The sequence below is a fragment of the Myxocyprinus asiaticus genome, chromosome 9 (assembly GCF_019703515.2).
Source record: "Myxocyprinus asiaticus isolate MX2 ecotype Aquarium Trade chromosome 9, UBuf_Myxa_2, whole genome shotgun sequence".
Classification (NCBI taxonomy): Eukaryota; Metazoa; Chordata; class Actinopteri; order Cypriniformes; family Catostomidae; genus Myxocyprinus; species Myxocyprinus asiaticus.
In genome coordinates, this window is record NC_059352.1 from 22266421 (window position 1) to 22280375 (window position 13955).

The following is a 13955-nucleotide window of genomic DNA, read 5'->3' on the forward strand; positions in this document are numbered from 1 at the left end:
TATGTTTACTGGACTTTGTTTGACATTAATTGATAAATGAAAACTATTTATGGCATTATTTTTGAAGAAATCCTCACTATGCAAAATTTTCCCAAGTGACTAAAACTTTTGCACAGTACTGCATGTGTGTGTGTGTGTGTGTGTGTGTGTGTGTGTGTGTGTGTGTATATATATATATATATATATATATATATATACAGGTGCATCTCAATAAATTAGAATGTCGTGGAAAAGTTCATTTATTTCAGTAATTCAACTCAAATTGTGAAACTTGTGTATTAAATAAATTCAATGCACACAGACTGAAGTAGTTTAAGTCTTTGGTTCTTCTAATTGTGATGATTTTGACTCACATTTAACAAAAACCCACCAATTCACTATCTCACAAAATTAGAATATGGTGACATGCCAATCAGCTAATCAACTCAAAACACCTGCAAAGGTTTCCTGAGCCTTCAAAATGGTCTCTCAGTTTGATTCACTAGGCTACACAATCATGGGGAAGACTGCTGATCTGACAGTTGTCCAGAAGACAATCACTGACACCCTTCACAAGGAGGGTAAGCCACAAACATTCATTGCCAAAGAAGCTGGCTGTTCATAGAGTGCTGTATCCAAGCATGTTAACAGAAAGTTGAGTGGAAGGAAAAAGTGTGGAAGAAAAAGATGCACAACCAACCGAGAGAACCGCAGCCTTATGATTGTCAAGCAAAATCGATTCAAGAATTTGGGTGAACTTCACAAGGAATGGACTGAGGCTGGGGTCAAGGCATTAAGAGCCACCACACACAGACGTGTCAAGGAATTTGGCTACAGTTGTCGTATTCCTCTTGTTAAGCCACTCCTGAACCACAGACAATGTCAGAGGTGTCTTACCTGGGCTAAGGAGAAGAAGAACTGGACTGTTGCCCAGTGGTCCAAAGTCCTCTTTTCAGATGAGAGCAAGTTTTGTATTTCATTTGGAAAACAAGGTCCTAGAGTCTGGAGGAAGGGTGGAGAAGCTCATAGCCCAAGTTGCTTGAAGTCCAGTGTTAAGTTTACACAGTCTGTGATGATTTGGGGTGCAATGTCATCTGCTGGTGTTGGTCCATTGTGTTATTTGAAAACCAAAGTCACTGCACTCGTTTACCAAGAATTTTGAAGCACTTCATGCTTCCTTCTGCTGACCAGCTTTTTAAAGATGCTGATTTCATTTTCCAGCAGGATTTGGCACCTGCACACACTGCCAAAAGCACCAAAAGTTGGTTAAATGACCATGGTGTTGGTGTGCTTGACTGGCCAGCAAACTCACCAGACCTGAACCCCATAGAGAATCTATGGGGTATAGTCAAGAGGAAAATGAGAAACAAGAGACCAAAAAATGCAGATGAGCTGAAGGCCACTGTCAAAGAAACCTGGGCTTCCATACCACCTCAGCAGTGCCACAAACTGATCACCTCCATGCCACGCTGAACTGAGGCAGTAATTAAAGCAAAAGGAGCCCCTACCAAGTATTGAATACATATACAGTAAATGAACATACTTTCCAGAAGGCCAACAATTCACTAAAAAAAAAAATTTTTATTGGTCTTATGATGTATTCTAATTTTTTGAGGTAGTGAATTGGTGGGTTTTTGTTAAATGTGAGCCAAAATCATCATAATTAAAAGAACCAAAGACTTAAACTACTTCAGTCTGTGTGCATTGAATTTATTTAATACACGAGTTTCACAATTTGAGTTGAATTACTGAAATAAATGAACTTTTCCACGACATTCTAATTTATTGAGATGCACCTGTATATGTATATATGTGTGTGTATATATATATATGTATATATGTGTGTGTATATATATATATATATATATATATATATATATATATATATATATATATATATATATATATATGTAACTTGTTTATTAGGTGCTACTAGTTAAAAAATCAAAAAATGACATGGAAAATGCACACTGTAGTCACGCGGGGGTCTCAGGAGGATAATCTGGTTAATGTTAATTTATGAATGCAATTTAATTAAAAAAAATTATTAGGATATGTTGAAATGAACATTAACCAAGATTAATAAGTGATGTAAAAGTATTGTTCATTGTTAGTTAATGTTAACTAATGTTAATGAATATAACCTTATAAATGTAAAATGTAACTATTTTGTAATTCAAGCAAGGGAAAATCAAGCACATAGTTATGGTGAATGTCGAGTTAGATTGATGTCAATATCACATGAATTCCTACATGCATGTTCACACTAAAGTCATGATGCAGAAAGCCGGATACATTTCTGATTAAATTCCACAGAAGAAAGTGTCTGAGTTCGGTATTGAAAATTTTAGAATTTTTTTCCATATTGTGATGCAAAGACAGATTGTGTCACATGTGGGGGATTGGTGCCACATTCAATTGTGGTGTGAAAGTTATGAAGATCTGTGTAATTCAACAGAGTACTGATTGGTGAGCTTTCCATTTTTCTATACCAGCATCTCTGCAGCTGTGTATAGCATCAGAAACTGTCTAAAATCTCTTCATTCACAACAGTCTTCATGATGAAAAATAAGCAGGTGCCTGGCTGTGTAGCACACTATTGTGCCATCCGAGTTATCTCTTCTATGCTCTCCTAGCCCCTCTGTGATGAGATTTTCTTTTAAATGAATGCATCTCCGTGACAGATACGCAATGTTGTGTGTCCTAGTCCAGCTGTGCGCAGCTGTTCCTACTGTCCCTTCCTGACAAAGAATTATGCTCGCATTAATATTTAAGATTTGGCACGGGATGCTTGCCGAATGCATTAATTCATGATTAATAAATGGGGGTAGGTTGTGACCCAAACCTTACCACACAGTCCAGATAGGAGCCCCCCACTGCTCAGATTGACTTGGTTGATTGATGATGTCTGGATCTATGCTAATTCACAAATGACTAAAAATTTAGTTTTTTTTTTTTTTAATGAAATGTTGTTCTTTTATATCCATTAAAGACACCAGTCATAGTAGCATTTTTCCATAGCTGGATTTTTATGGCCTCTTAATCAAATTCCCTATATGCTTTATATCATTAATCCCAAATTCTGGTTTAAAATGTACACAATGTGAAGAGCCCAGGATATGAAATCTAATTTAAAATAGCCTACCACTGGAATATAAAGATAAATAATGTGAGGTTCTTTGCAAAATCCCTTGAATATGAATTTAATCTTGAGTTGATCAAAAAAGGATTGTTTGCTTATGGTCTGCAAGTCATTAAATGATACTCATTGTGGAATATCATTCCAATTAAGCCATTTTTGATGGAGATAACTGTTGTCTATAGCACTTAAATAGGGTCTAAGTGCCTCACTTTCTGAGCACTAATCTAAGAGCATAGCGGGAGAAAAACCCATGATCAAAGAGTGTTTTATCTCTGTATCTCTGGTCTAAATGAGCCTGCCCAATAAGCCCACTCTCCTAAAAGATTTTGTTATCTTAAAAGGGCGTTTATAAATAAAATAAAGGGAAAGATTAACAGAAGAGAAAAGGTGGGACCAGTAGCATGGGCATAATGTAACTCTAGGCTGCCTGAAGTGAACTCCCCATGTGTCTCTCATGACAGTGTCTTGACTGATTTAAAAAAAAATTGTTAGTTAAGTTGGTGTGTATGATAGTATGGAGATACTGTATAAAGCATGCAAACTGCCTGTTCATATAGCAATGATTTGAATACCACAAAAGAGGAATCTACATTCCTCATCTACACTGTAACAGCATTTTCCTCCACCGAAAACAGAGACTTTTGCAAATGCTCTTTAGTACCACATACTTGGGAAACAGAAACAGTTTTCCACCAAAAATGCAGTAGTTTTGACATGGCCAGAGTTGTAAATAATCCCCTAAATCTCATGTTTTGGGTCTGTTTCAGGGAGCAGTCCATTGGACAGTCCACGCAATTTCTCTCCAAACACTGCTGCCCACTTCTCCTTTGTGCAGGCTCGCAGGTGAGTGACATCACAAGCCATAGGTCATAATGATTTACATATTAGATGAACTGTAGTTGGGTCAAAGAGCAATGGGCAAAATTCTTGCAATTTCTGTAGATTTACAAATATGGAGTCCTAGTAAAAATAAATTTTTTAAGAAGTTTTATGAATTCAGCAACTAAAATATCTCTTTGCTCCCCTTGCAAGTATAATTGTTGTTCGTTGTTGATCATCTGCTTGTTATTAAGCACCCAACTCTCAATTAATTTGTAATGTCCCATGAATCTTCTCTGTGGCTCTGAATAATAGCACCACAAATGTTAATGAGCAAATCTGAATTGGTAATTGAGCAGCAAAAGATGGTAATGCTTTAACAACTGGGAGAGAACACACAGAGCTGATGACCTCAGGCTTAATGAAAAGGATTTGTTTGAATGTCAGCCATAGAGCCAAGACCATTAAGTCATTGAGCCAGAATCACTCATGGGCCAACAGTGCCATCTAATGGACAAAGAACAAGACTATCTCAGAAGACCAATACTTAAGACACATGTGGCATGCCATACACAGAAATCAGATTTGGATGAATGCATGTGATTTGCTTGATTGGATGGGATTTGACATATGTGGGATATGTAGGTCATGAGAAAGCAAGAGATGTGCATAGTATCAGTACATAAACACACAGATGCCCCAACAGTAGTGTCTCTTATTAATGCTGTACTCTCTTCCATACAGTCATGGACACAGGGCTGACAGGTAATGATCACCCCACTTCCCTTTACGACATCATCTCCTGTGTCTGCTTGCAGCATGGCTGTCCATACTAAACATCATGTTTCCATTTAGTTAGAGCTGTCAGTCAGATCTGTTTAAAAACCTCTAAAGGCAACTTCATTTATGCATTGAATTATAAATTAGTAATCGTCCCATTGCAATCAGCCAGCTAAATACAAACAGCTTGACTGTGTGCTAAGAACTGATATCCAAACATATAAAAATATTCCACATGGTTCGCCTTCAACGAAGTCTGCGCTTCACATAAATCGTTAAATTTATTATACATGTATATTTTTGTGCAGGGATATCAAAAACAGCAATATTATATTTTTTGCTTTTTTGTGTAATATATTTGTATATAAATTATTCATAGTTCAAAATATAGTTTTTTAGGTTAATTCAAGGTTTATAAAACCCTGCTTTGTTAAAGTTGTACCTGTCATTGGTATCAAAATCACTGTACTAATTTCAAATTTTTTGCAAATTGTAATCGGGTTAGTTTACAGATAAATTAAAATTAGATCATAATTTACTCACACTCATATCGTTCCAAACCCATATGACTTTCTTTCTGAAGCGGAACACAAAAATAGATGTTTTAATGAATATCACAGCCTGTCTTTGCTATACTATGGCAGTTGATAGCGGTTTTCTTTAATAATAAAAAAAAGACCAAAATGTATCTTAAAAGTAGTCCTTGTTAAAGCTTTAAAGTACATTTCTATGAACTGTATGGAAAAGACGGACCCCAGTATTCATTAAAACATCTCCTTTTGTGTTGAGAAACAAAGTAATATGGGATTGTAGCGTCATGAGGGTAAGTAACTGATGAAAGATTTTTACATTTTTGTGTGAACTATTCCTTTAAATATAGCATGTAAAGTCATCTAAGTTTTTCATTTTGTACATTAGGGGTGGGTATTGATACAGATTTACCGATTTGATTCCAATTCACAAGCTCTCGATTCGATTTTGATTCAATATCGATCCATATGGGTATTTTTTTAGTTATAATTAGTGGTCGACCGATATGGGTTTTTTAATGGCCGATGCCGATATCCAGAGAGCAGGGTGCCCGATAGGCCGATACAATGCCGATATATCACCCAATTTAATATAGTAATAACAAACATAAAATTGCTAAAGAAATAATAAACTCTTATTTAGCACCATATTTTCTCAATTTCACACAAAACTACAAAAATTATATTGTATTTTAAATGGTAGATAGCAGTTTTGTTAAGCCGTCAAATTTTTTAAATTTATTTGCACATGAAGACATTGTTAATATATTAGGAAGAAGAAAATATCAGTACACACAGTAGTCCAGCAACCAGGGATGGCATGTCCACATTAGCAATCGCATTTTCCAGTGCGGATCCAGTGCGAGCCTCAATCTCCCGAGAGTTTAAACAGCCTGGATCGCCTGCTTGGATTTTCATAGGCCAGACCGTCATGATTTGTGAATGAGAGGAACTTTTGATCCTGAAGTTTTGATTCTGGCTGATAGAATACGCTCTTCAGAGGAAGATATTAAATGAGCACTCGACGGGAAGAAAATGCTGGATTTTCGTGAGGTTCATGAACGACATCTGTTTCAACGAGATATCTGCATATTTGCAAATGGTATATAATACAAGTTTTATTGATATTTGCCTTTTATCATTAGACAAGACAGTTAAAATTACAGGCAACTGTTGAGGAGAGAGAGAGGGAGAATGAAACAGGCGAGCACTTTAACATTATGAGCTCAAACGCGTCTGCCGCTACTCTGTTATGCGGACTGTTTAAATGACACTGTGTTGCACACCGGTCTGTTATTGTAGTAACACGATGGCACGTAACAACAAAACGAACCGTGACTGGTCGTTTACATGTCTCAGTCGCTTCACGTGCAAGCAGTCGATTCTCAGCGCCCTCAAGAAAGAAATCGGCCAAACGGGAAAATTTATCAGATAATTAAAGAAGTGAGAATATCGACCGATTTATCGGACTCTGCGATATATCGGTAGACCACTAGTTATAATGTCCCTTTTGCTTACATAACAAATACATTCTCACCCAGAAAATGCTGTTAATTATACAGGTGAGCTTCTAACTAGGTACAATATGAAAATATTATTTTGACTAATTATATATTACGTTTTTCATCATTTTGGTCACATTTTAGCTTTAAAAAATTAACAAATCAATAAGGGTTTAATCAATAAATATGATATTATATTGCATATATTATATTTGTTCCATGTTTATTGCCTAATTGTATAGTTTGTACTATTTACAGGTATTTACATTGACTTGTTGAACACGTGCTAAAAAACGTTACTGTCTCTGTAAGGAAACCTTGCATTTCTGTAAACTTAGCGCATGTTAACGAGAGAGGACTCGAATGGCTTTATCTCATCTCTGCTATGCCTGATTAGAATTAAATGTTTATTTTTTGTTGTTTTTAATCAACAACTGACTGTAAAGAACAGAAAGGGTATTATTTATTGACAAAGCGGTTGCGTGGGTCTCGTCCTTGGACACACAATTACACGGAACAACTTTTACTCTCAACCTACAGTGAAAGGATCTCGCTGTTGAATCGCTGTTGAATTACCAAATATATAACATTTTTGTCGCATAGCATAAAATTTGAATGCAAATGCGAGGGATTTCTTCTCATTGTAGTGGAGGGTTGTGCATAGAGTAAAAGATCGATTTTGGGATTTAACAATTGATATCTAGATCATTCAAATGAAGATCATGATGCATTGGGAAATAGATATTTTTACCCACCTCTGGTGTCCATGTACAGGGACACTGACTGTCTGCTGAATTCCTAATATCAGTCATCATTGGTTTATGTGCTTGAGTGAACATGTTGCTGTTGTGTGGAAAAATTCCATCATGTCACATCGGCTTTATTATCACTGCATGAAATGGCTTTATATGTGTATGTGCTGCTCCTGTACGAACATATACACATCTTTATTGAAGTGTGCAGGTAAATGTATCAGTGATCATCATTATAGTTGCAGTTTGATTAAGTTTTTGTGGAATTTGTTTTATTTAATTTTCTCCCAATTTGGAATGCCCAATTCCCACTACTTAGTAGGTCCTCGTGGTGGCGTGGTTACCTCAATCCGGGTGGCGGAGGACAAGTCTCAGTTGCCTCCACTTCTGAGACAGTCAATCCGTGCAGTTTATCACGTGGCTCATTGTGTATGATGCCACGGAGACTCCCAGCATGTGGAGGCTCATGCTACTCTCCGCGATCCACACACAAATTACCACGCACCCCATTGAGAGAACCACTAATCACGACCACGAGGAGGTTTCCCCTTGTGACTTTACCCTCCCTAGCAACTGGGCCAATTTGGTTGCTTAGGAGACCTGGCTGGAGTCACTCAGCACGCCCTGGATTCAAACTCGCGACTCCAGGGGTGGTAGTCAGCGTCAATACTCGCTGAGCTACCCAGGCCCCTTTTGTGGATATTTTAATCATATGCTTCGGTGCTTCAGTCTGCTGTGATTGTCTGCTTATTTATCAATGTTGGTTTGAATGCTGCTGGTGCTATTTCTCTTGTGTAGTCTTGATAATATCAAGAAAGAAATAAGCAGTAGTGTGCACTCATTAGTTAAAGGTATAGTTCACTGAAAAATTACAGTTCTGTCATCCTTTTACTCACCCTCATGTCGTTTCAAACCTGTATGAATTTCTTTCTTTCATGAAACACAAAAGTCGTTAGACAGAATGTTAGCCTCAGTCACCATTCACTTTTATTGCACCTTTTTTTTCCCAGACAATGAACTTGAATGATGATTGAGGCTAACATTCTGCCTAACATCTGTGTGCCACGAAAGAAAGTAAGTTGGAATGATATGAGGATATGGGTTTTGGACAACATGAGGATAAGAAAATTATGAAAGAATTTTTGGTGAACTATTCGTTTAACATGAGCCAAACTCTTGAATTTCTCTTTTCCTGGTTTATCCACTCTTTTAGGACAGATGGCCGCCGCTGGTCTCTCGCCTCTTTGCCATCCTCTGGATATGGAACCAACACCCCCAGCTCAACAGTCTCGGTGAGTGTGTGTTTGTCTGTTGTTGCCTGTGTTCTATTTGTAGCCCCTCTTTGTTGCATGAACCCCAAATATATGCAGCATTGTTTGGTATTGCATTTGATCTCAAGCCTTAACCTTGCCCTGAGGTTTTATCCTATTGACCTTTCAGTGGGATAAACTTAAATACAAAGCAGCTCCCTTTAGCCTGAACAATAGTCAGTGGCCTCATATTGATGCATTCGCTTTAAAAGAGTTTTGTCCCCAAACTCAGTCAGTAACTCAATCAGGTTTTTCAATCCACAAAAGCCCAATGAAAGTCTACTTAAGAAAACATCTACTTATTTAAAACTAAATTAGTCACCTTTTAAAATTGGATTTATCGCTCAAAAAATGTTTGGAAATTAAAAAAATACAAAATTATATATATTTTTTAAATATATTTCATTAAAAAAAATGAAGCCTTTTTTTAAGACCAAGTCTTTTTGCATTGTGGCAATATTTTCATGACAACCAATTCTCTCAAATTAACAATCAACAATATCCCGCCAATGAAGGCAGTTGATTGATAGTCAGGGCAGCCTATGCAATGACTTCTATCCTTGTAATCCCTCCCTCTCTGCTTCTCACAGTCATCATGTTCATCTCAGGAGAAGCTGCACCAGTTGCCCTTCCAGCCCACCGCAGACGAGCTGCACTTCCTCACCAAACACTTCAGCTCGGAGAGCATCACGGATGAGGATGGAAGGAGATCTCCAGCCATGCGGCCCCGCTCCCGCAGTCTCAGGTACACACAAACTCACACAGTCCCATTTCAAAACAATCAAAAGTTGGCCTTCAACGGAACATGATGCGGTGAGTGTGCTATTGTCAGCTGGGCCCTCAGGCTCTCACTCACTCCTAAAGGCCAAATCTTCAGCTCTGACAGGAAACTGCCACACCTCATTCTCTAGACTCTTGGCTTCCTCTGCCAAGACAGCATTATTCAGCCTTGGCACCCGTCACATTGATGCCTCTTTACTCTTCTTCCTTCACACTTTCTTTATGACTCTCTCTGTCTGTCTGGGGGAATCTCATGAAACCTGTCAAGAACATGTCCAGGTCATATTTCACCTCAAAATCAAAAGAAAGACTTAAGAAGGTATATTTTTGCTTGATATTTTTAGGATATTTAAGATATTTTCGCATTGTTACAATATTTTCAATTGGCAATTTAGCAAATTCTTCCTTTCCCAAGTGTCATTACCATAGTGTTAAAAAAAAAATATGTTATTTAAATGGTAAAGTATTTATAAATTGTGGTGGTGTTTTGGTGTAGTGCCTTAAATTCAGGCTGACTTAAGGGAAAAAAATATTTGATCACAGTAAAAGAAATTACTGTTTTATACTAGCAAGTATTTAATGAGAATCATCTTTCAGAATAATAGTAATAAAAAAAACAAAAAAACAAGTGAAACGTTCAGATGCATTACGGTAATGAGAATTTTGATACTGTAATAGACTGTAAATATTCTTTTTGCAAAATATAATTTCTTATTTTATATCTTTTGACTTTGGATTGAAATGGAACCTGGACATGTTTCATTGAGATTCAACCTGTCTTGTCTTTTTTTTTTTTTTTTTTTTTTTTGGCTACTCTCTTTTTCGACAGTTGAGCTATTTGGTTCTCCAGTAGTCACTCACATGTCTCCAGACCTGCTAGCCTGAATCATTTCTTCTCAGCCACTAGTAAAGACACTACCTCCCTTATGAACCTCTTATCTGTAAACACATCTCTCTTTCTCTCTCTCTCTCCCACCCCACTGTCTCTTTCTCTTTCACTCTCTGTTAAGATGACTTATTCAGGAAACACTGGCCTTCCCTCCTTCAGGATCTAGACACACTCAGCAGGGGCTTCAGCACTCCAGAATTAGATTCATAAATATTGGATGAGGGAGAGAGGTTTGCTGTTGCCACATCTTACAGATTACTTCTTCCCAGGATTATCCATTTCTCCTGGTGAAAGAAGGGACAGAGGGATGAAAAGGCTGTACAGGGAAGGAGAGGAATAGAGGAATTGTAGTCAAAGCCCAAACTGGTTAATTAGAGATGAGAAAATGGAGCAGTATTATGCTAATTTCATGGTCTTGGAAAGCAGACATGCAGAGAGAATTGACAGAGGTGATGCTTTGTGCGTAGACCGCAGGCAGTTCTCCATCATTCTCTTTCTTTTGGTCTTTTACCTTACTCAGTCAGACACATGCACACACACATACTTGTAATGAGTAATGAGCTCAACATACAGTGGTCATCATCCATCATCCATATGCCATTTGGTAGCAGTAGCTGGATGTTTCCAGTAAGAATATTATTCTAATGAAGAGCTCAATGCCAGAATATAAATCTCACAATCTGGATTCTTTCCGGCTAACCAAGCCAAGTCTGATCCTAAAATTAATGTGTCAAAGTTAATTACAATTAACCAGAATAATCAGAAATGTGTCCAAAATGTGTTTGTGTGTGTGTCTTGTATGGCTTTTTCTGTGTTTGGGTTCTCCCATGATCTCATTCAAGAGTGTTTGTGTGCAGACCATTTTGTCACGGCCAATTAACTAGCTGATTTCCCTGCTCTCCTGCTCCTCGGAGGGATTTAGAGGTCACTTCTGTGCTCAACTGTGACACATTTACACACTCTCATCCCCTCCTCTCTCTCTCTCTCTCTCTCTCTGGCAATCCCTCCCTTTGTTTTTCCTTTGTTCCATGTGATAGCATCTCACTGATAGTCTTCACTAGAACAGTCAGAGTAATAAATGCAAAACAAGATTTGTACATTTTCTAAAGAAAATGTGAGTGGTGCTTGCTTGTGCAAAACTCGACACCACAATGCTAGAATGTTGTGGGAGGTTGCAAACATGTTCAGAGAGATTTTTAGCATGTTGCTATGTTAAAACATGTTTTAAAAGTGGTTGCTTTGGTGTATTGGGTCATTGCTAGGAGGTTTGGAAGAGTAACAGCACAACTCTCCAACAAGCCGCACGACTTGAGGTATCATTCATGTTCGTAGGACAAATTGTGCAGTTATTTGTGCACTGCGATTAAAATGAGCAATAGTTATAGTGACGCTTGCCTTAACAAGCACCATTAATTCTTTGCATACTAATCACACTGAAAACCTCTAAGCTTTGTTCCGAAACTCCCTCTGTTTGTCTTTTTATATTTCTTTATACAAATGCAAATACTCTCTCCCCCCTAACAAAACGCATATGCTGTCCTTAATTTAATTAAATCTATTTGGCTTAAAACTGTAATGAGATTCTTTTTCAACGTCAAGGTCATTTTTAAAAAGAAAAATTTCTTTTTAAAGAAATTTGCAAGGACATTTGTGATTCCATCACAGAAAAATAATAACATTTGCTAATTATCATCTGTCTGAATATTATTGCCCCTCAGGTGTTAATTCTTTATTTTATAAAAGTAGAGGATCACGCCAAGGCATTTTTTTTCCTTTCATTTTTGCCATCTCCTTTCTCCCTCACTCAGCAGAAATATTCTCAGTGTAATTGTTAATGCAGCTCCCTTAGGCTGCAAATCAATGTCTGTCAGAGTTAACCTTTTCTTACCGCACCCGTTGGTCTGATCGTAATTTTTGATTGAAATGGCTCTCAAGTAGGTTGAAGATTTGACTAGAATATTTCTCCCCTGTATCTTATTGTTATGGACACACCTGTAGATGAGCCAATTTAATGTGTGCATTCGTTGGCACATTGCTAAATGGCACCCTGGAGGTTGACCAGATGTGCTATGGTGAGTATGTGTTCATTCAATCAGATGGGCTAATAGGAAACATGAGCCTTCGATTGATGACTAATAGCATTACCTCATCCTTAGGGTCACATGGCCAGCTTACCTTCCCTAACAGGAGTGACTCATACGATCACAGCTGTATCTGTAATATATTTCCCTGTATCAAAAGCACACAAACACACACCAAACAATAATTAAATACTTCCTGTGGAGCATCTCTTGCTTTATCACATTGGTTGAAGATGCTATTTTGACATGAATGTGGTTAGATTGGTCAGAATACAGGTGTTGCAATCATGTCATTCAGGTATATGTTATTATAATGTTTTTGCTTGAAGGCAGAGGAACATTATGGCTGAAATGATAAGATCTATAGGCTTGACCTTCTTAAATATAAAAAAAGAAAGACATTTCAGGTCAGACCCTCTGCAGGGTTCCAACTTTATCTGCTTATTTTTTCTGCACTTTCAGCCCTGGGCGCTCACCCATATCTTTTGACCATGAGATAGTCATGATGAACCATGTCTACAAGGAGCGTTTCCCTAAGGTGAGCTCTAAAACAACAGTGATAAACTTGCACAATTGAAGCACTCTAATGGACTATAAAGCTAATTTTCACATCTTGTTTCTTGATGGCTATTACTACTGTAACATCTAACTAATGTTTTTTTTTTTGTTTTTGTTTTTTTGGCATCTGGAAGCTTCTCTGTGGATTTAACTGTTATTTGCAGAATTTATTCCAATATACTGGAAAGCATTTTAGAGCCTGTCACCTTCTCCTCTGTCCCACAGGCTACTGCTCAGATGGAGGAACGGCTGGCTGAATTCATATCCTCTTCAGCCCCTGACAAAGTCATGCCTCTAGCTGACGGCGTCCTGAGCTTCATCCACCATCAGGTCATCGAACTATCCCGTGACTGCCTGGACAAATCCCGCGAGGGTCTCATCACCTCCCGCTACTTCTATGAACTACAGGAGAATCTTGAGAAATTGCACCAGGATGTGAGTATCCAAAGACAGTTGTTTATATGTATGGGTAGGTTTATTTAGCTATACTTAAAGGACAAAATTGTCCCCAAAGGTTAGGTAAATCTGGTTTAGTCTTTCTTTGGGGACATCTGAGGATGTCTTCAAAGTTAAAAATTATTAATATAATACAAATTCATATATACACTGGTGGCTAAAAGTTTGGAATAATGTACAGATTTTGCTTTTATGGAAAGAAATTGGTACTTTTATTCACCAAAGTGGCATTCAACTGATCACAATATATAGTCAGGTACATTAATAACATGAAAAATGACTATTACAGTTTGAAAAAAATGTTCAGAAATTCTTAAACTACTTCAAAGAGTTCTCATCAAAAAATCTTCCATGTGCAGCAATTACAGCTTTGCAGA

At 37.5% G+C, this 13955-nt stretch overlaps 1 protein-coding gene across 3 annotated transcripts in view; it reads left to right on the forward strand.

The window, feature by feature from the left end:
- The window catches only part of LOC127446657 (microtubule-associated serine/threonine-protein kinase 2-like), a 222902-nt gene that overhangs the window by 191519 nt on the left and 17428 nt on the right, over positions 1-13955 (forward strand). For 2 of the 3 annotated variants that reach the window (XM_051707768.1, XM_051707766.1), the window contains 6 exons: positions 3889-3964; positions 4685-4705; positions 8718-8796; positions 9405-9559; positions 13027-13102; positions 13348-13557. In XM_051707768.1, the coding sequence (XP_051563728.1) occupies positions 3889-3964; positions 4685-4705; positions 8718-8796; positions 9405-9559; positions 13027-13102; positions 13348-13557 (617 nt within the window). The remainder of the gene's footprint in view (positions 1-3888; positions 3965-4684; positions 4706-8717; positions 8797-9404; positions 9560-13026; positions 13103-13347; positions 13558-13955) is intronic. The other variant, XM_051707767.1, reaches the window with a different exon arrangement.